This window comes from Gopherus flavomarginatus (genome assembly GCF_025201925.1).
Source record: "Gopherus flavomarginatus isolate rGopFla2 chromosome 13 unlocalized genomic scaffold, rGopFla2.mat.asm SUPER_13_unloc_1, whole genome shotgun sequence".
In the NCBI taxonomy this organism is placed as follows: Eukaryota; Metazoa; Chordata; order Testudines; family Testudinidae; genus Gopherus; species Gopherus flavomarginatus.
The window spans coordinates 2821802-2843130 of NW_026114609.1; the positions used below are offsets into that span (position 1 = coordinate 2821802).

Genomic DNA, 21329 nt, shown 5'->3' on the forward strand with positions numbered 1-21329 from the left:
GGGAGTTAGGTGACCCAACGTTCATACAGTCTCCCTTGGGACCGCCCTCTTTAGGATACGTCTAAGGTGCATCAGGGAGTCGGCCGCCTTCCAGGCTGAGTCTCACGCTAGTGCATTAAAAATGGCTGTGGAGACATTGCTTTGATGTTAGCGCTCTGCTTGGAGTTCAGACCATCCAGCCCACCCACCCCCCTCAACCTCTGGCTTTAGAACCCAAGCTACAACCCAACCAACAGCGCCAACACCCGTTATTTGTAGTGAGTCAGCATGGACTCTGGCTGGGAGGCAGCTTCCAGACGCAGTGCAGACATACCCTTAATGAGTGACACGCTTGCTTTAGCTTTTTCCAAGGGTGAACCCCGGTTCCCCTTAGAACCATAGAGTTAAAAGGGACGGCAAAGGTCATCTAGTCTGACCCCCTGCCAAGGTGCAGGATTTGCTGTGACTAAACCAGCCTCCTTTTGAAAGCCTCCAGTGAATAACTTTCCACCACCACCCTAGGCGTCTGTTCCATAGTCCTACTGTTCTTCTAGTTAGGAAGTTGTTCCTGAGATTTAATCTAAATCTGCTGTGCTGTTTGAACGCCCTGCTTCTTCTCCTGCCCTCTGTGACAAGAAAGAAGAACTGTTCTCCATCCTCTGTATGGCAGCCTGTAGCGGGGAAGACCAGCAGGGACCACAACCTGCCTGTTGGGCTACAGAGCCAGGAAAGCCACCTCCACCCCTCCGGAAGATGAGGACAGGAAGCAGAAGTACAAGAGGGGGCCCTGCAGCTCAGTTGGGCTGGAGCTGCCGAGGGAGACAGACGCTTATCACCCGCTGCCAGAGTGGGCCACTGAGGACCCACTAGGGCTGCCACCAGAGGACTGGCCAAAGCTCCCAGGATCACCAGCCAGTCGAGGTGCCAATGAGCTGATGGGGCTGCCACAGACCACCGATCCCTGGGGAAATGGAGGCCAGAGGTACCAAACCTTGGGGATTGTAGGAAGTAGCCCAGGGGAATTAGACCATCGTCTGGCTGAGTGTTGGCCTGACACTAAGTAAGGGTGTTGTGGGTGGACCCCCCCTTGATCCAGTGGCAGATTACACTGCCACTGTTAGGACCAGGGGCTGGGACCCAGTGGAGTCAGGTGGGCCAGGATCCCCCTACCTCCTGCCACCCCGCCTTTGGCCAGGAGGCCTGTGTTGGTCGACCGGCCGCCGAGCAAGGACGCTAGACTGTTTGGTGCTTGACCTGGGCAAAGCCCCTAATTGTTTGCTGCCCCACCCTGTCTGAGGGCCTGGGCTTGGAGACTTTGCAGCTCTGTCCTGAGACAGACCAGGAGGGATGGTCACACACGCTCACACAGCCTTTTGAGTATTTGAAGATCGCTGTTATATCCCCCCCATTAACTCATTTCCAAACTAAACACATCCAATTCCATCAGCCTTTGCTCACTGGTTTGTGTTCCATCCCTTTGATCATCTTTGTCACTTGCCTCTGGATTCTTTCCAGTTTCTCTACATCCTGTCTAGTCACTGGTGACCAAAACTGGATGCAGGACTCCCCCTGAGGCCTAACCAGCGCTGAGTAGAGCAGTACTATCACCACCTGTGATTTGCATGCTATGCTTCTCTTAATGCATTTGCTTCTTTTTGCATTACCATCACGCTGTTGACTTCATGTTGAGGTTGTGATCCACCACAACTTCCAGATCCTTCTCAGCGGTGCTGCTGCCATGCCAGTTATCTCCCAGTCAGGATTTGTGCACTGGGTTTTTCTTCCCGAAGTGTAGCACCTTACACTTGTCTTTGTTGAATGTCATTGGTGTCTATAGCCCAGGTCACCAGTTTATCACAACCTCTTTCAAGTTTTGCTCTATCCTCCAAAGTGTTGACAACCGCCCACCCAGCTTAGTGTCATCTGCAAATTTGATCAGTATGCTCTCTATTCCTACATCCAGGTCATTAATGAAGACGTTAAATAGCAACAGACACAAAACAGATCCCTGTGAAACCCCATTTGAGAAATCCCTGCAATGTGACATCATTCCAATAATAGTTATTCTTTGTTTGCGGTTGTGTAACCAATTATATATCCACTTAATGGGAGTTCTGTTGAGCCCACATTTCTCCAGCTTACTCATGGGACTGTGTCAAAAGCCTTTTTGAAGTCCAGGTCCATTTTAGTCACCAAACCGGTTGCCCTATCAAAGAAGGATATCAGGCTGGTTTGTCATGCTATGTTCCTACTAAATCCAGGCTGGCTGCTATCGGTTACCCCTTCATCCTCTGGGTATTCGCAAATTGAATGTTTTATACATTGCTCTAGTAGCTTCCCTGGTACTGAGGTCAGGCTGACTAGGCTCCAGCTTCTCCTTTTTCCCCTTTGTAAAGATGGGCACTATGTTAACCCTTCTCCAGTCTTCTGGGACCCCTTCTGTCATCTGAGTTTGCAAATATTGCCAGAGGCTCTGAGATTTCATCAGCTAATTCTGGGCTGAACAGCAAGAAAGGAGATGGGGGGCTGGCTTGGGGGATTAAGAGCTCTGTTATCAACATTTGAGCTGTTGAGCTTGAGTTGATGGCTAGCCATCCATGAGGAGTCATTAGAGAGAGGCAGAGATTTCAGTTTGGACAGAGGAAGACAGGTCTGGAGTAGAGCGGTAGATCTGTGATTCATCAGCCTACGGACAGTAGCTGAATTTGTATTTGGGGGTGAGATTTCCGAGAGATAAAGTGCAGAGGAAGTGACCAAGGACTGAGCCCTGTAGAACCCCCACAGAAAAATGGAGTGGGGGTGAGGACGATCTTCCTAAGGACACGCTGAAGTAGTGGTTACAGAGGTAGGAGGAGAACCAGGAAGCAGACAAGATGTCAAGAAGACGACCATGGTCAGTGGTATTAAAGGCGGCTGACGGGTCAAGAAGAATAAGGGTGGAGCATTGGTTCTGAGCTTTGCTTAGGGAGAGGTCATTAGAGACTATGGCAAAAGCATTCTCAGTGGAAGGCCCCAGATCTCTGCCTTCTTGACACCTTCCCTTCCCACTGCCACCAGATCCTTCCTGCTCCTTGGACCAAACACTCCCCATCCTCTTCCCACTATCCTCAGTCTTTTCCACTTCCAAGTATCCCACATCTCCTACCCAGTACCCCCCACTCCAACAGCACCACTGCTGGGACCTCCATCACCTTTCTCCATTCCCAGGCTCCCACTCCCCCAAACTACCACACTCCCTGTTCCTAGGAGATTCTGTCTCTGATTCCTCACCTCTGCTTCCTTCCATGGTACCCATCCCTCCCTGATTCCCTGTAGTCTTCCACATACCTATCCCTTTCCTCCCACTACACTCAGCCTTCCCTACATTGTGGCACCCCACAAGCACTAGCTCCCATCATCTTCTCCACTCCCACTGCTCCCTGCTCTCCTTTCCCCTACCCGCCAAGAACTCCTGAATAGGAACCTCACACTGCTCTCATAGTCATTGGTTGGTTGGGTCAAGAGGACATGCTGTGGCCACTGCCTCTGAGCTACACCCATTCATCTGAGTCGGAGCCGTACCACTGTTTACTTTCAGACTAGGTGTATTGTGCATTTTGTTTGCATTCTGAAGGAGTTCCTCTTAGACGTTTCCCCTGATTAAAATATTGCTCTCAGCCCTGAAATTTTGGAAAGTGTTTTAAAATCCACTCTGGCCTCTTCTGAGCTGCAAAGTTTTGTCAGCATAGCTCTGTTTGTTAGGGATGCAAAAGAACACATCCTTAATTGATATAATTATGCTGGCAAACTCTCTCATGCAGACCATACACACCACCCCTAAAATGCAACTTTAACTCTGCCCCTGGCCCTGCAGCTGGTACTAGCCACTAGGAATGGCTCAGTAAGTCTGGTGCAAAGGTTAACAAACTAACAAAGGAAGTGGAGGTTTCTCCATTTCTTGAAGTCTTCAAGTCGCAGTGGATGCCTTTCTGGGGGCGGATTGAGTCCAACACAAGGTATTCAGCTCAGTACAGCAGTAACTAGATGAAATTCTATGACCTGGTTTTACAGGAGGTCAGATTAGATGACTTAATAGTCCTTTCTGGCCATAAAATCTATGATTCCAATATAGCTATGAAGGACTAAGAACGTGCCATTGTTTGTGTTGTGTTCACAGATGGGAATCCCAGCATTTCTCCACATCCTCCAGCCGTGTGCACTGGGTTAGCTGTAGCTGTAACTGGATGGTGAAGGGAGGAGTTGGAGCAGCTTGGCAGAGGTGTGACTGTGATATGAAGGGAGGTGCACAGGAACCTTGAGAGACCTAGTCTGCCCCATTTCAATGCACTCAGTGGGCTGTTGCTGAGACAGGGAAGAGCAGAGGAGGCATTGTGGGGGTGGCGTGAACCTTAACTCTTCATTTCCCCTTCTAAAAAAGGAGGGGATGGGAATCCTTACCCAGCGAGGTCACATTCTCACCGTTCTCCTGCATGACGTCTCTGCAGAGGGCTCTCTGATGGGGGTCCAGCAGAGCCCACTCTTCCCTGGTGAAATACACAGCCACCTCCTCGAAGGTCACCGGCCCCTGAAAGAGCAAGAGCCCTCCACTCAACCTGCTGCCCCACTCACAGCCCCACTATTCATGGGGGAGAGGAGCCAATCAAAAGGAAGCTCTGGCAGGCTCACAGTCTGCAGGGTCCCACCTCCACCCTGCTCAGAGCAGCCAGGAGGCAAAACAGGAGGGGAGGCAGAGATCCCCTCACCCCCCCAGCAGACAGAGGGGGAAGGGTCTTCTCATCCATCACACACCTACAAGCCAGAGGCTGATGGGGGGGATAGGGCCCCCAGCAGGCTCCAGGGTCAGCTCCCCAGTAGGAATCCCAACAGATTTCCCATTGCCGGCAGCTGGAAGGAAGGGGAGGGGTTATCTACTCTAAGCCCCACTGGTGGGTCACCTCCCACCCCTCCTTCCAATCTCCTAGCAGCCTCTGGCCAGTAGGTTCATGTTCTTGCACTGGGAATCTGATACGTTTTCCCCAGCGCTGTCCAGGGTTCCCCCACCAGCCCCATTCCACAAATAGGGTAATTTCCTCCCCAAAACCCCATGGGTCTGTTCCTAGAATCAAGGACTTGGGTGAAACAATTCCCAGCAAGTTTGTCACATGCCTTGTCCCCCTCCCTTTCTCCACCCTGAGTATTTCCTGCCCCCATCCCACCTCCACACTGAGCTTCCCCAAAGATCCCAGCCCTCAGTATTTCCTGCCCCTCCCCCTCCAGCAGGAACCCACTAGCCACCCCGCAATAATCCCTACCTGGACCGGCTACACTACAGCCAGTTCCCTTCCCTGTCCCGTGGGAGGCTGGGACAATCAGGAGCCAAAGGTGGGCGTTACTCTGCCGCCTGTCAGGGTGAGAAGGGTGACAGAGAAGATTTCAGAAGGACCTTTAGTTCTTGTCACATCATGATCTTCCCTGGCCCTTTCCCTGCACAAGATGTTTCTGACTCACATGCTGGGAAAACATTCCATGACTTTATCACAGCCCAGACCCGGCCCTTCCCACCAGTGCTAAACCCACTGTGCTAGTTTTAAAACCCTGAGGGCAACTCCCCCAACGGTGGGGAGCAGGTGGAGGCAGGGACAGGACAAAGTCTGCCCAGTGTAGGTGCAGTAAATTAAATGAAGTTTGCTGGTGATAGCTGGAAGGCTTGGTCAATAGAGACAAATAGTGGACCATGAAGTGGGGCTCACTTCCATTTTATGTATTATGTTCCTCACCCTCATGCTTCAGAGTTTCACCCATAACTGCTAGGGGTCAGGAAGGGATTTTCCCCCCTATATTTTTGGAGGGTTCTTTTATCTCTTTCCTCTGAAGCTTCAGGAACAGCCAGAGAAGAAGACAGGATATTGGGCAGGGTGAATCTTTCTCTCTCTCTCTTTGTGCTCCCATGCTCACAGTCTAACTGATCATTATAGGTGGGATGGGGAAGAAATTTCCCCCTTGGGTCAGGTTGTAGGTGATCTGGGGGTTTTTCCATCTTCCTCTACAGCGTGGGGTGTGGAGCACTCACTAGGATCACCCAGAAATATCTCACTTAATCATTTCCCTGCCACTGCAGGGGTCTGGGGCACCTCGGTCCCTCCTATTCTCTGCCTGGGGCATATAACAGTCTAGTCTCCTGTGGGCTGCAAGACTTTGGTCTCACTCCAGCTGTTGAGTTTAGTGGGCGGGTTCTGGGGGGTGTTGGCAGCCAGTGCTAGACAGGAGGTCAGACCAGATGATCCAGTGGTCCCTTCTGGCCTTAGACTTTATGACTCTGTCATAAACAGATAGTTAAGGGTTAACAGAACAGGAGTACTTCATGTCTCTTTTGCCTGTAAAGGGTTAACAAGTTCAGTGAGCCTGGCTGTCACCTGACCAGAGGACCAATCAGGGGACAGGATACTTTCAAATCTTGAGGGAGGAAAGTTTTTGTGTGTGCTGTTATTGTTTGGTTGTTGTTCTTTTTGGGTTCTGAGAGTGACCAGATGAGTAACCAGGTTTCTCTCCAATCTCCCTGATAGTCTCTTATATGTGCTCAGAAATAGTAAGTACTAGGTAGATAAGGTGAGTTAGGCTTATGTTTGTTTTCTTTATTTGCAAATATGTATTTGGCTGGAAGGTGTTCAAATTTGTATTTTGCTGAATGGATTTTAATTTGTACTTGTATACTTAGGCTGGGAGGGTATTCCCAGTTTCTATAACTGAAAGACCCTGTAACATATTCCATCTTAAATTTACAAAAATACTTTTTACTGTTTTTCTTTCTTTATTTAAAAGCTTTTCTTGTTGAAGAACCTGACTGTTTTTTTATTCTGGTGGGAGACCCCAGGGGACGGGGTCTGGATTCACCAGGGAATTGGTGGGGAGAAAGGAGGGAAGGGGGAGAGAAAGGTTAATTTCTCTCTGTGTTAGTATTACTTTCTCTCTCAGGGAGAGTCTGGGAGGGGGGAAGGTGAATTTTCCTCTCTGTTTTAAGATTCAAGGAGTTTGAATCACAGTGATCTTCCAGGGTAATCAAGAGAGGGGAAGCCTGGGAAAGGCAACGGTGAGGGAAAGGGTTTACTTTCCTTGTGTTAAGATCCAGAGGGACTGGGTTTTGGGGGTTCCCGGGCAAGGTTTTGGGGGACCAGAGTGTACCAGGCACTGGAATTCCTGGTTGGTGGCAGCGCTACAAGTACTAAGCTGGTAATTGAGGTCAGAGGAATTCATGCTGGTACCCCATCTTTTGGACGCTAAGCTTCAGAGTGGGGATTTATACCATGACAGATTCTATGACTGGATGTGCGCAGGTTTGGGAGCTTGTAAACTTCCAACCCCCTACTTATTTCTCCTTCATTTTCTGTCTTCTCTTCCCCCCTCTACCCCTGCCTGGGAGACTTAGTGACCAACGATCCCTGGGTTCCTTTGCTCTCCTGCGATCGCTGACCGCACTCAATGCCGGTTTGCATCAAAACGTTCTGCTTCGTCCCCATTTCTACTAACCACCGCAGGGCTTTCAGTCTCACTGGTTGGGATACAGGCAATGAAAGGGTTACTGTGCACACCTGCAAACTGCCTCATTTCACAGCTGAGATAAGTAAGCAAGCACCACTTATTGGAAGCCAAATCTTTTCTGACCCCTGAACATTTGCTATAAAAGTAAGAATACAACATGTATCCGTGCTGAGTCTATATATAACTTGTATATTTCAAGAGGCTGACAGAGAACACTGGTCACAATGAACAGGGGAGTGCAGGAGTGGGGGAGTGAGATTTTCTTTGCTTTAGATCATAATGAAATACTCAACATCTCACAGCCTCCTGACTGCCTTTCCTGAGCCCCCGGGGGTCACAAACCACCAGCTGAGAAACACAAGCCTAGAGCATTCTTTTGTATCAGCATTGACTACGCATGGGAAGAGAGTGCTACATGGTACCCGGACAAAGCGTGAATGAGCCCAGTGCAATGGCATATATGGACCAACCCTGGGAACTGTTAATTCCAGTAACACCCATGTTTTGAACTCTCTGCCTTACTTCACTGTAAAAAGACGACAAAAGTTCATAAGATCTTACAATACCCTATAGCAACAAGTTGATGAAAAGTAGGTTAAATTCTTTTCAGCCATGAATGCCATGCACAGGTGCAAGACGACCAACTACAGAAAATTAAATTAGTCCAAACAAAAGGGGGCTAATGATGTAGTTCAGGGCCAGTACTAAGCCCTCTGCTTGGTAAACAAGAAAATGTGGCAATAAAGTTACCTAGGCCAAATTTGGCCTTAGGGACATGGATTTAATTAGTAAACAAAATAATAAAAAATTAACTATGCCACCTACTTTTCTTCCTTTTGGGACTTTTAAAAAGAGATGGGGTGGGGGGAGAAAATCATCTCCCACCTCACCCCTGACATGGCAACACTGCTACTAAACTGATAACAGTTCCTTTCTGAGAGGCTTTGTTTTCATTATATTTTAATTTGTGTTCCCTTCTCTTTCTCCTCGTGATGCACGTTCATTAGTTTGCACTTCATTTTGACCATAGTTCTATCCTGTTTCTCAGAAAGGCTCTAAGGGCTTGTCAGTTAAAATATGTTCCAAAGGGACCCATTGCTCCCGTGGTTAGTGACTTTCTTAAAGTCTCTCAGTGCTTGTAAGTTAAACTAGTTTTCTAAAAAGAGCCTCTTTTTAAGAGCAGGATTAGTAGTGAAACTTACCCTCTTTCCCACAAGCCACTGCATCTGTGCCTTTACTGTCTGGTACAACACCTTCAAATAATTCTGCTGAGGATGTTTCCCAGAAATTAATTATCATCAGGATGGCTAGAAATGTATTGGGAGAAAAAAAATTAAGATTCTATCTTAAATGAATAAAATCATTTCAAGAAATATAAATTAATGTAAGGCATAATGTAAGCATAAAAAAAAAGGTTAGAGCAAAAAGTTAATTAAAAGAACCAAACAAACGTTGCATTCTTAAAGTAGTGCAGGTTATACCAATATTTATATATATACTGAATTGCTGTTTTAACCAAATTAGATGCTAATAGCTGTTTTATTTATTTAAAGTGTAAAAATCAGCTACAACCTGTCTCACAAGAGGTAAATAGTGCACTAAAATAATTATAGGTTAAAAATGTGAATACATTACCAATTTAGAGTCACAAAAAAAAAGTCTGTATTTTTTTAAAAAACTCTAACTATACTAACAAACTTTCAAATAAATATGTTTAAAAAAACCTCAGCCTTTGTATTTTTTTTCAAAAAGTGTCAAGCAACCACTCAAACACAGGAAAAGTTGTCAAAGACCTTAGTGGTCTTTAAAAAAAAGCTTTAAAATCAGACTATGTAAACTTAATTAAAAACACTATTAATATTACTGCAATTAAAACTGCAAAATAAAATTCTTAAATTTAATGTAGTGTTAAAAATGCAATAATTAAAGAAAGCATAGGCAAAAAAATTAGTACTAAAAAAAACTGCAAAACACTTTAAATGCTTATGTGATATTGTTGAGCTAAAATATTTAAGAGACAAGTCAGTTGAAAATATAGTGGTGCAAGAAGAAAGTAACATCCCTTCCCATTGTTACACAGCTTCCAGGTGCTGGAGGCTGTGATTCCCTGTCGTTAATATGGTTATTGGTCTGACATCTCCCCATGGCCAGTCAGAGACAGACACGTACCTGTGTCGCTCCCCAGCCCCCGTCGCAGCGTCTCTAGGGGAAGGAGAAGATGGGAGAGGTGAGAATTCAGGCCCTCGCATTCATGGAGAAATCCCCATTGCTTATTAATGGAACTGCTGTTAACTAGGAGATGGTGACAGAGATCAGAGGCCAACAAGGCAGCCGCTGCAGACAGAGCCAGCCCCTCAGGGCTGCTCCATGGGGAAGGGCGACTCGCTGAGCTGGGCTGTGAGATGGAGCCGAGGATCAGTGACATCACTAGAGTCCCCAGCTCCTCCCAAGGGCCAGGGTCGCTCTAACCAGAGGAGACGCCATCCCCAGACTCCAATTCACCTTTGAATCTCAGCACCACCTCCTGCAGCATGGCACTTTTCAGAAAAAAATCGCTGAGTCTCTTCTCCAGCTCTGCAAACGATGGCTCTAGCTTCCAAAATGTCCTGTCCTCCCTACTGGGGAAAGGAGGGGTGAGAAATAGGCCTGAGCCCCAGATCCTGAGCCCAGCAACCCCCAAACTCCAGGAAACCTGGATCTGAGCTTTGTAGCCTGAGATGGTCGTTGTCATGGTGAGTCACCTCAGCCCTGTGCTCCCCAGAGAGACGGGAAGTGGGGAGACACTAGAGCAAGGAACAGAGACATTGTTCAGGAGCTTTCTCAGGGACGCTCTGGTTCTGTGGGGGGCAGAGCCACCCCCTTATCTGGTTTACTGCAGTAACAAGGGCCACCAGCACTGGGATTATGTGGAAAAAGAGGAGACACAGACCAAAGAGTGGGCAGGTCCTACATGCTGACAGTGGCCACAGACCGAGCTCAGATCTCCAGCAGAGAATGAACATGGGCCCTTAAACACCACAACCCTCAAGCCCTTCAGCTGAAGCAGTAACCCTGGGCTGTCCAGCTCATTTCGCAGAGAGGGCCAGATTGCCCTGTCCGTTACGGCCAGTGGCCAGGGCATCAGGTTAGGACTCTGTGCCCTGCTCTATTCACAGCAGAACACCCACTGCTCTCCAGGGGACACTCATATACAAGGAACAAGGGGAGAATCTGCCCTTCGTATCAGAAAAATTTTTACTTCTTAGTATTTTGCCAAGTCTTTGTCTGTCACACTCAGTGTCACTTGGGAGGAAAACAGCCCCTTCCCGGACACCCTGTAGGGCCCTGCTGGTTCTTCCCTTCCTTTCCCACCCTCCTTTCTCCATTTCTCTCTTGCTTCCTTGTCATTGTGTCTCTCCTCTGTTCTTCCCTCCCTACAGCAACCCCCTATTCCCACCCTGCAAAGGTTTCACTCCCGCCCTCTCCCTGATCCACCTGCTCAGGTGATCACCAGGGAACATTCAATGTTGACATCAAAGTGTCATCATTTCAGTTGATACCCCGATGACATTAACAGGAGACAGGAGAGTTCACGCTCTCAGAGCTACGGCTTCAGGCTGCTGGCAACCCCAGCAAGGCAACGCTGTCTCTAGTGTTAGGGAGGTGCTGAGGGCCAGCAACTCACTTTAACAAATGTGAAAGCTGAGATTCTGCACCCTTGGAATACATGACGTGGCCACATCAGTCCAGGAGACGGGCCTGATCTGTCCCATCGGCCCTGTGTCTAGCAGCCCTGCTGTGACCTCATTAGCGATCGGACAGTAAACGGCTCTTCTCCTACCTGAGTCAGCCGCTAGGGGAGACAGAATCACACGCTCCAAGGGCAGGGGGCAGCTTCCTATTCAGTGCAGTTATCAAACCTAACGGCCCATGAGGGGGAGCGAAATGGAGCCCAGGACTTACCTGCCCCCAGTGCTCCCAACACCCTAAAGAGGGAGAGAAAGAGGAGGCTGTCAGTGGGGGGTTCCTGGGTGGGGAAGCCTCCTGCTCTGCAGGCGTCATCATTGAGGCCTCGGGCAGTAGGGGAATTTCAGGTTTACATTCCCAGAGCAGCTGCCCCCCTCACCAGGCATTTTCCCCTACGCAGCCCCAGCAATCCCTGTGGGCAGGTCACCACTGCAGGAATCTTCTCCCCAGGCACTTTACAGGTCGAAGATATTTCTCTGCATTGAGAATCAAATTTCACCCAGTGCTGAGAGATCCAGAAGACCCCTGGCCCCACTAAACCCATTAACCTGCAGTGTGAGGGGCCTTGGGCCTGGCTTGGGACCTCAGCATGGTGGTGGAGGGGATTTCACCCTCCAAGTGCCACTGCAGAGAGTAATTTCCAGGAGAGAAGGTCTTGGGGCTGCAGCATCCAGGACTCCCAGGACCCATCCATGGCGCCGCTGCCAGATTCACTGTGTGACGTTGGGCAGGGCTCTGCCCCTCCCTTTGCCTCACTTTCCCCATTTGTCTCATAGGGATAATGCCCCTGACCCCACTCTGTAAAGTGCTTTGGGGTCTAGAGCTCAGAAGCGCCTATAGAAATGCTGCGTATGATCACTGCAATGACAGCCAGACCTGCAGGGGTTGGCTCAGCAGCTGCTGCCCCTTCTCTCCTCCCCTCTCACTGAGCAGGGAAATATCCCACGACAGGCTGCAGACGCCCTCATCCCTTCTCTGGACAATGGCTCTCTCTAGCTCTTCCAGCCGGGCCAGCAGACGCTGTTCCTGCTCCTCCAGACACCCTCGCAGCTCCTGCCACTTCCAGACGATCTTCTGCCTCTCGGCTGCCGTCTGTTTCTGCAACAGGGAGAGGGCGGCTCAGTAACAGGGGAACACAGAACATAAGAATAGCCAGACTGAGTCAGACCAAAGGTCCATCTAGCCCATTACCCTGTCTTCTGACAGTGCCAATGCCAGGTGCCCCAGAGGGAATGAACAGAGCAGGGAATCATGAAGTGATCCACTCCTTGCAGCCTATTCCCAGCTTCTGGCAAACAGAGGTTAGGGACACCATCCCTGCTCATCCTGGCTAATAGCCACTAATGGACCTATTTTCCATGCACTTCTCCAGTTCTTTTTAGAACCCTGTTAGTGTCTTGGCTTCACAACATTCTCTGGCAAGGAGTTCCACAGGTTGACTGTGCGTTGTGTGAAGAAATACTTCCTTTTGTTTGTTTTAAATCTGCTGCCTATTCATTTCACTGAGTGACCCCTAGTTCTTGTGTTATGAGGCAGAAACAACACTTCCTTATTTACTTTCGCCACACAAGTCATGATTTTATAGACCTCTACCATATTCCCCTCCCCCCAATAGTAGTCTCTTTTCCAAGCTGAACAGTCTCAGGCTTTGTCTGCACTGGCACATCTCTCCTGCTGACAAACAGCAGCTACGCTGCGTGCCTGTTAGCAGCACAGCTGTAGCGGCACAGACGTGTCGCTAAAAGCTGCGGCGTGTAGCCATAGCCTCAGTCTTATTAATCTCTCCTCATACGGAAGCTGTTCTGGACCCTTCATCATTTTGTCGGCCTTCTCTGAGCCTTTTCCAATTCCAATGTATTTTTTTGAAATGAGGTGACCAGATCTGCACACAGTATTCAAGATGTAGAGGTACCATGGATTTATATAGAGGCAATAGGATATTTTCTGTTTTATTGTCTATCCCTTTCCTAATGATTCCCCACATTCTGTTTGCTTTTTTGACTGGCGCTGCACATTGAGTGGATGTTTCCAGAGAACTATCCACAGCGACTCCAAAATCTCTTTTCTGAGTGGTAACAGCTAATTTAGACCCCATCATTTTATGTCCATTTGATATTATCTTTTCCTATGTGCATTACTTTGCATTTATCAACACCGAAATTCATCTGCTCGGTAAATGGGGAACATCATAAATGCGCCTCGAGGGGGTGGCAGAGTTATTTACCAGAACACAAGATCTCTTGCAGTGAGTGATGGGAAGTTCATTTATCCCAGGAAGGGAGGAGGGATCAGGGCCGGGGTGAGCTGTACATCACCAACAGGAGGGACACTTCTCCCCAAAACCTCATCAACTTGCACTGAGCCAAATCCTCCATCTCTGCAGCCCACATTTCATCTCCTTCCTCCCCAACCCCCCAGGAGCTAGAAAGGATCCCTGGTCACTGTGACATCCAGACAGTCCGTGGGCAGGGTCTCTGGCTAACACAGACTGACCCTCTCCTGCCCAGCAGCCTCCTGCATCCTAAGGGCATCATGTGACCCCCGTGTCTGACCCTGCAGGTTCCCTGGACTCCAGTGGGGATGGGTCCCTGGCTGAGGCTGGCAGGGTGGGCCCTGCATTCACCAGATCATTCTTATGCCAGGCAAACCTCAGTGGCTGGGGTCTCTGGGCAAGTACCAGCAGCTCCTCACTTTGTCGCTCCTCCTCGGCTTTAGATGCTTCTCCCTCTTTTCCCACAGGGGCCAGATACTTTTGTGGTACCTCCTGGAAGAAGCAGGGGAGGGAGGGTTAGAAACTGCTGCAAACCTCCCAGCTGCCAGATTTCAGGGCCCCTCCTGCCCTGCAGACGCCTGTGCAGGGTCCCTGGGACTCAGACTGAGAGGAGATGGTGAAACAAGGAGAAGCTTTTCCAGAGAAAACACAGGGCCCCAGGCTGCAGCCCAACCCCCTGCTCCCCAGGGGCTCACCCACATCCCAAGCAGCCAACTTCAGACAGTCCCCCACTTTCCCCAGCTCCAGCCCCCAAAGCTCCCGTAGAGCCATATCTGAACATGGAGCCCCCCAACATCCCCAACCCCTAGTCCTGACCCCCCAATATACCCCAAAGCTCCCGCAGAGCCATATCTGAACATGGAGCCCCCCAACATCCCCAACCCCTAGTCCTGACCCCCCAATGCACCCCAAAGCTCCCGCAGAGCCATATCTGAACATGGAGCCCCCCAACATCCCCAACCCCTAGTCCTGACCCCCCAATACACCCCAAAGCTCCCGCAGAGCCATATCTGAACATGGAGCCCCCCAACATCCCCAACTCCTAGTCCTGACCCCCCAATACACCCCAAAGCTCCCGCAGAGCCATATCTGAACATCTCTCCCACCTCACCCCTGACATGGCAACACTGCTACTAAACTGATAACAGTTCCTTTCTGAGAGGCTGTGTTTTCATTATATTTTAATTTGTGTTCCCTTCTCTTTCTCCTCGTGATGCACGTTCATTAGTTTGCACTTCATTTTGACCATAGTTCTATCCTGTTTCTCAGAAAGGCTCTAAGGGCTTGTCAGTTAAAATATGTTCCAAAGGGACCCATTGCTCCCGTGATTAGTGACTTTCTTAAAGTCTCTCAGTGCTTGTAAGTTAAACTAGTTTTCTAAAAAGATCCTCTTTTTAAGAGCAGGATTAGTAATGAAACTTACCCTCTTTCCCACAGGCCACTGCCTCTGTGCCTTTACTGTCTGGTACAACACCTTCAAATAATTCTGCTGAGGATGTTTCCCAGAAATTAATTATCATCAGGATGGCTAGAAATGTATTGGGAGAAAAAAAATTAAGATTCTATCTTAAATGAATAAAATCATTCCAAGAAATATAAATTAATGTAAGGCATAATGTAAGCATAAAAAAAAAGGTTAGAGCAAAAAGTTAATTAAAAGAACCAAACAAACGTTGTATTCTTAAAGTAGTGCAGGTTATGCCAATAGTTATATATATATTGAATTGCTGTTTTAACCAAATTAGATGCTAATAGCTGTTTTATTTATTTAAAGTGTAAAAATCAGCCACAACCTGTCTCACAAGAGGTAAATAGTGCACTAAAATAATTATAGGTTAAAAATGTGAATACATTACCAATTTAGAGTCACAACAAAAAAAGTCTGTATTTTTTTTAAAAACTCTAACTATACTAACAAACTTTCAAATAAATATGTTTAAAAAAACCTCAACCTTTGTATTTTTTTTCAAAAAGTGTCAAGCAACCACTCAAACACAGGAAAAGTTGTCAAAGACCTTAGTGGTCTTTAAAAAAAAGCTTTAAAATCAGACTATGTAAACTTAATTAAAAACACTATTAATATTACTGCAATTAAAACTGCAAAATAAAATTCTTAAATTTAATGTAGTGTTAAAAATGCAATAATTAAAGAAAGCAAAAGCAAAAAAATTAGTACTAAAAAAAACTGCAAAACACTTTAAATGCTTATGTGATATTGTTGAGCTAAAATATTTAAGAGACAAGTCAGTTGAAAATATAGTGGTGCAAGAAGAAAGTAACATCCCTTCCCATTGTTACACAGCTTCCAGGTGCTGGAGGCTGTGATTCCCTGTCGTTAATATGGTTATTGGTCTGACATCTCCCCATGGCCAGTCAGAGACAGACACGTACCTGTGTCGCTCCCCAGCCCCCGTCGCAGCGTCTCTAGGGGAAGGAGAAGATGGGAGAGGTGAGAATTCAGGCCCTCGCATTCATGGAGAAATCCCCATTGCTTATTAATGGAACTGCTGTTAACTAGGAGATGGTGACAGAGATCAGAGGCCAACAAGGCAGCCGCTGCAGACAGAGCCAGCCCCTCAGGGCTGCTCCATGGGGAAGGGCGACTCGCTGAGCTGGGCTGTGAGATGGAGCCGAGGATCAGTGACATCACTAGAGTCCCCAGCTCCTCCCAAGGGCCAGGGTCGCTCTAACCAGAGGAGACGCCACCCCCAGACTCCAATTCACCTTTGAATCTCAGCACCACCTCCTGCAGCATGGCACTTTTCAGAGAAAAATCGCTGAGTCTCTTCTCCAGCTCTGCAAACGATGGCTCTAGCTTCCAAAATGTCCTGTCCTCCCTACTGGGGAAAGGAGGGGTGAGAAATAGGCCTGAGCCCCAGATCCTGAGCCCAGCAACCCCCAAACTCCAGGAAACCTGGATCTGCGCTTTGCAGCCTGAGATGGTCGTTGTCATGGTGAGTCACCTCAGCCCTGTGCTCCCCAGAGAGACGGGAAGTGGGGAGACACTAGAGCAAGGAACAGAGACATTGTTCAGGAGCTTTCTCAGGGACGCTCTGGTTCTGTGGGGGGCAGAGCCACCCCCTTACCTGGTTTACTGCAGTAACAAGGGCCACCAGCACTGGGATTATGTGGAAAAAGAGGAGACACAGACCAAAGAGTGGGCAGGTCCTACATGCTGACAGTGGCCACAGACAGAGCTCAGGTCTCCAGCAGAGAATGAACATGGGCCCTTAAACACCACAACCCTCAAGCCCTTCAGCTGAAGCAGTAACCCTGGGCTGTCCAGCTCATTTCGCAGAGAGGGCCAGACTGCCCTGTCCGTTACGGCCAGTGGCCAGGGCATCAGGTTAGGACTCTGTGCCCTGCTCCATTCACAGCAGAACACCCACTGCTCTCCATGGGACACCCATATACAAGGAACAAGGGGAGAATCTGCCCTTCGTATCAGAAAAATTTTTACTTCTTAGTATTTTGCCAAGTCTTTCTCTGTCACACTCAGTGTCACTCGGGAGGAAAACAGCCCCTTCCCGGACACCCTGTAGGGCCCTGCTGGTTCTTCCCTTCCTTTCCCACCCTCCTTTCTCCATTTCTCTCTTGCTTCCTTGTCATTGTGTCTCTCCTCTGTTCTTCCCTCCCTACAGCAACCCCCTATTCCCACCCTGCAAAGGTTTCACTCCCGCCCTCTCCCTGATCCACCTGCTCAGGTGATCACCAGGGAACATTCAATGTTGACATCAAAGTGTCATCATTTCAGTTGATACCCCGATGACATTAACAGGAGACAGGAGAGTTCACGCTCTCAGAGCTACGGCTTCAGGCTGCTGGCAACCCCAGCAAGGCAACGCTGTCTCGGTTTACACTAGGGAGGTGCTGAGGGCCAGCAACTCACTTTAACAAATGTGAAAGCTGAGATTCTGCACCCTTGGAATACATGACGTGGCCACATCAGTCCAGGAGACGGGCCTGATCTGTCCCATCGGCCCTGTGTCTAGCAGCCCTGCTGTGACCTCATTAGCGATCGGACAGTAAACGGCTCTTCTCCTACCTGAGTCAGCCACTAGGGGAGACAGAATCACACGCTCCAAGGGCAGGAGGCAGCTTCCTATACAGTGCAGTTATCAAACCTAACGGCCCATGAGGGGGAGCGAAATGGAGCCCAGGACTTACCTGCCCCCAGTGCTCCCAACACCCTAAAGAGGGAGAGAAAGAGGAGGCTGTCAGTGGGGGGTTCCAGGGTGGGGAAGCCTCCTGCTCTGCAGGCGTCACCATTGAGGCCTCGGGCAGTAGGGGAATTTCAGGTTTACATTCCCAGAGCAGCTGCCCCCCTCACCAGGGACTTTCCCCTACACAGCCCCAGCAATCCCTGTGGGCAGGTCACCACTGCAGGAATCTTCTCCCCAGGCACTTTACAGGCAGAAGATAATTCTCTGCATTGAGAATCAAATTTCACCCAGTGCTGAGAGATCCAGAAGACCCCTGGCCCCACTAAACCCATTAACCTGCAGTGCGAGGGGCCTTGGGCCTGGCTTGGGACCTCAGCATGGTGGTGGAGGGGATTCACCCTCCAAGTGCCAATGCAGAGAGTAATTTCCAGGAGAGAAGGTCTTGGGACTGCAGCATCCAGGACTCCCAGGACCCATCCATGGCGCCGCTGCCAGACTTACTGTGTGATGTTGGGCAGGGCTCTGCCCCTCCCTCTGCCTCACTTTCCCCATTTGTCTCATAGGGATAATGCCCCTGACCCCACTCTGTAAAGTGCTTTGTGGTCTAGAGCTCAGAAGCGCCTATAGAAATGCTGCATATGATCATTGCAATGACAGCCTGACCTGCAGGGGTTGGCTCAGCGGCTGCTGCCCCTTCTCTCCTCCCCTCTTGCTTAGCAGGGAAATCTCCCATGACAGGCTGCAGACGCCTTCATTCCTTCTCTGGACAATGGCTCTCTCTAGCTCTTCCAGCCGGGCCAGCAGACGCTGTTCCTGCTCCTCCAGACACCCTCACAGCTCCTGCCACCCCCTGACCATCTTCTGCCTCTCGGCTGCCGTCTGTTTCTGCAACAGGGAGAGGGCGGCTCAGTAACAGGGGAACACAGAACATAAGAATAGCCAGACTGAGTCAGACCAAATGTCCATCTAGCCCAGTATCCTGTCTTCTGACAGTGCCAATGCCAGGTGCCCCAGAGGGAATGAACAGAGCAGGGAATCATGAAGTGATCATCCCCTGCCGCCCATTCCCAGCTTCTGGCAAACAGAGGTTAGGGACACCATCCCTGCTCATCCTGGCTAATAGCCACTAATGGACCTATCTTCCATGCACCTCTCCAGTTCTTTTTAGAACCCTGTTAGTGTCTTGGCTTCACAACATCCTCTGGCAAGGAGTTCCACAGGTTGACTGTGCGTTTTGTGAAGAAATACTTCCTTTTGTTTGTTTTAAATCTGCTGCCTATTCATTTCACTGAGTGACCCCTAGTTCTTGTGTTATGAGGCAGAAACAACACTTCCTTATTTACTTTCGCCACACAAGTCATGATTTTATAGACCTCTACCATATTCCCCTCCCCCCCATAGTAGTCTCTTTTCCAAGCTGAACAGTCTCAGGCTTTGTCTACACTGGCACATCTCTCCTGCTGACAAACAGCAGCTACGCTGCGTGCCTGTTAGCAGCACGGCTGTAGCAGCACAGACGTGTCGCTAAAAGCTGCGGCGTGTAGCCATAGCCTCAGTCTTATTAATCTCTCCTCATATGGAAGCTGTTCTGGACCCTTCATCATTTTGTTGGCCTTCTCTGAGCCTTTTCCAATTCCAATGTATTTTTTTGAAATGAGGTGACCAGATCTGCACACAGTATTCAAGATGTAGAGGTACCATGGATTTATATAGAGGCAATAGGATATTTTCTGTTTTATTGTCTATCCCTTTCCTAATGATTCCCCACATTCTGTTTGCTTTTTTGACTGGCGCTGCACATTGAGTGGGTGTTTCCAGAGAACTATCCACAGCGACTCCAAAATCTCTTTTCTGAGTGGTAACAGCTAATTTAGACCCCATCATTTTATGTCCATTTGATATTATCTTTTCCTATGTGCATTACTTTGCATTTATCAACACCGAAATTCATCTGCTCGGTAAATGGGGAACATCATAAATGCGCCTCGAGGCGGGTGGCAGAGTTATTTACCAGAACACAAGATCTCTTGCAGTGAGTGATGGGAAGTTCATTTATCCCAGGAAGGGAGGAGGGATCAGGGCCGGGGTGAGCTGTACATCACCAACAGGAGGGACACTTCTCCCCAAAACCTCATCAACTTGCACTGAGCCAAATCCTCCATCTCTGCAGCCCACATTTCATCTCCTTCCTCCCCAACCCCCCAGGAGCTAGAAAGGATCCCTGGTCACTGTGACATCCAGACAGTCCGTGGGCAGGGGCTCTGGCTAACACAGACTGACCCTCTCCTGCCCAGCAGCCTCCTGCATCCTAAGGGCATCATGTTATCCCTGTGTCTGACCCTGCAGGTTCCCTGGACTCCAGTGGGGATGGGTCCCTGGCTGAGGCTGGCAGGGGGGGCCCTGCACTCACCAGATCATTCTTATGCCAGGCAAACCTCAGTGGCTGGGGTCTCTGGGCACCTACCAGCAGCTCCTCACTTTGTCGCTCCTCCTCGGCTTCAGCTGCTTCTCCCTCTTTTCCCAGAGGGGCCAGATACTTTTGTGGTACCTCCTGGAAGAAGCAAGGGAGGGAGGGTTAGAAACTGCTGCAAACCTCCCAGCTGCCAGATTTCAGGGCCCCTCCTGCCTTGCAGATGCCTGTGCAGGGTCCCTGGGACTCAGACTGAGAGGAGATGGTGAAACAGGGAGAAGCTTTTCCAGAGAAAACACAGGGCCCCAGGCTGCAGTGACAGGGCTGCAGCCCAACCCCCTGCTCCCCGAGGCCTCACCCACATCCCAAGCAGCCAACTTCAGACAGTCCCCCACTTTACCCAGCTCCAGCCCCCAAAGCTCCCGCAGAGCCATATCTGAACATGGAGTCCCCCAACATCCCCATCCCCTAGTCCTGATCCCACAATACACCCCAAAGCTCCCGCAGAGCCATATCTGAACATGGAGCCCCCCCAACATCCCCAACTCCTAGTCCTGACCCCCCAATACACCCCAAAGCTCCCGCAGAGCCATGTCTGAACATGGAGCCCCCCAACATCCCCAGCCCCTAGTCCTGACCCCCCAATACACCCCAAAGCTCCCGCAGAGCCATGTCTGAACATGGAGCCCCCCAACATCCCCAGCCCCTAGTCCTGACCCCCCAATACACCCCAAAGCTCCCGCAGAGCCATATCTGAACATGGAGCCCCCCAACATCCCCAACCCCTAGTCCTGACCCCCCAATACACCCCAAAGCTCCCGCAGAGCCATGTCTGAACATGGAGCCCCCCAACATCCCCATCCCCTAGTCCTGACCCCCCAATACACCCCAAAGCTCCCGCAGAGCCATATCTGAACATGGAGCCCCCCCAACATCCCGAACTCCTAGTCTTGACCCCCCAATACACTCCAAGCTCCCCCACAGTCACCCCCCAGCCCGGCTCCGACACCCCAGATCCCCCCCGGCTCCCTCTCCCCCTCCCGGGCCCAGCCTGGGCTCCGAGCTCTGCAGCCGAGCCGCGCTCCGGGCCCCTCCTGCAGCTCCCGGCCCAGCCGCTCCCGGGCTCCGTCTCCCCGGCCCCGCAGCAGGGGCCGCTCCGCTCCGCCCGGGCCACTCGCCCCCCGCAGCCCCAGGCAGCCCCGCTCCGGCCGCGGGGAGCTCGGGGCGGCCCCTCCCGGCAGGGGCAGGGGCAGGGGCGTGTCCA

General features: G+C 49.9%; 1 protein-coding gene across 1 annotated transcript in view; it reads right to left on the bottom strand.

Annotated features, from left to right (window-relative positions):
- LOC127040990 (zinc finger protein 3-like) overlaps nucleotides 1-18394 on the bottom strand; it is a 107095-nt gene extending 88701 nt beyond the window's left edge. The window contains exons 1-6 of the mRNA XM_050935507.1: nucleotides 18319-18394; nucleotides 17660-17682; nucleotides 16217-16329; nucleotides 15884-15916; nucleotides 5289-5359; nucleotides 4417-4560 (exon numbers count right to left, since the gene is read on the bottom strand). Coding sequence (XP_050791464.1) covers nucleotides 4417-4560; nucleotides 5289-5359; nucleotides 15884-15916; nucleotides 16217-16329; nucleotides 17660-17682; nucleotides 18319-18388 — 454 coding nt within the window. The 5' untranslated portion in view covers nucleotides 18389-18394. The remainder of the gene's footprint in view (nucleotides 1-4416; nucleotides 4561-5288; nucleotides 5360-15883; nucleotides 15917-16216; nucleotides 16330-17659; nucleotides 17683-18318) is intronic.
- Between the last annotated feature and the right edge of the window lie 2935 nt (nucleotides 18395-21329).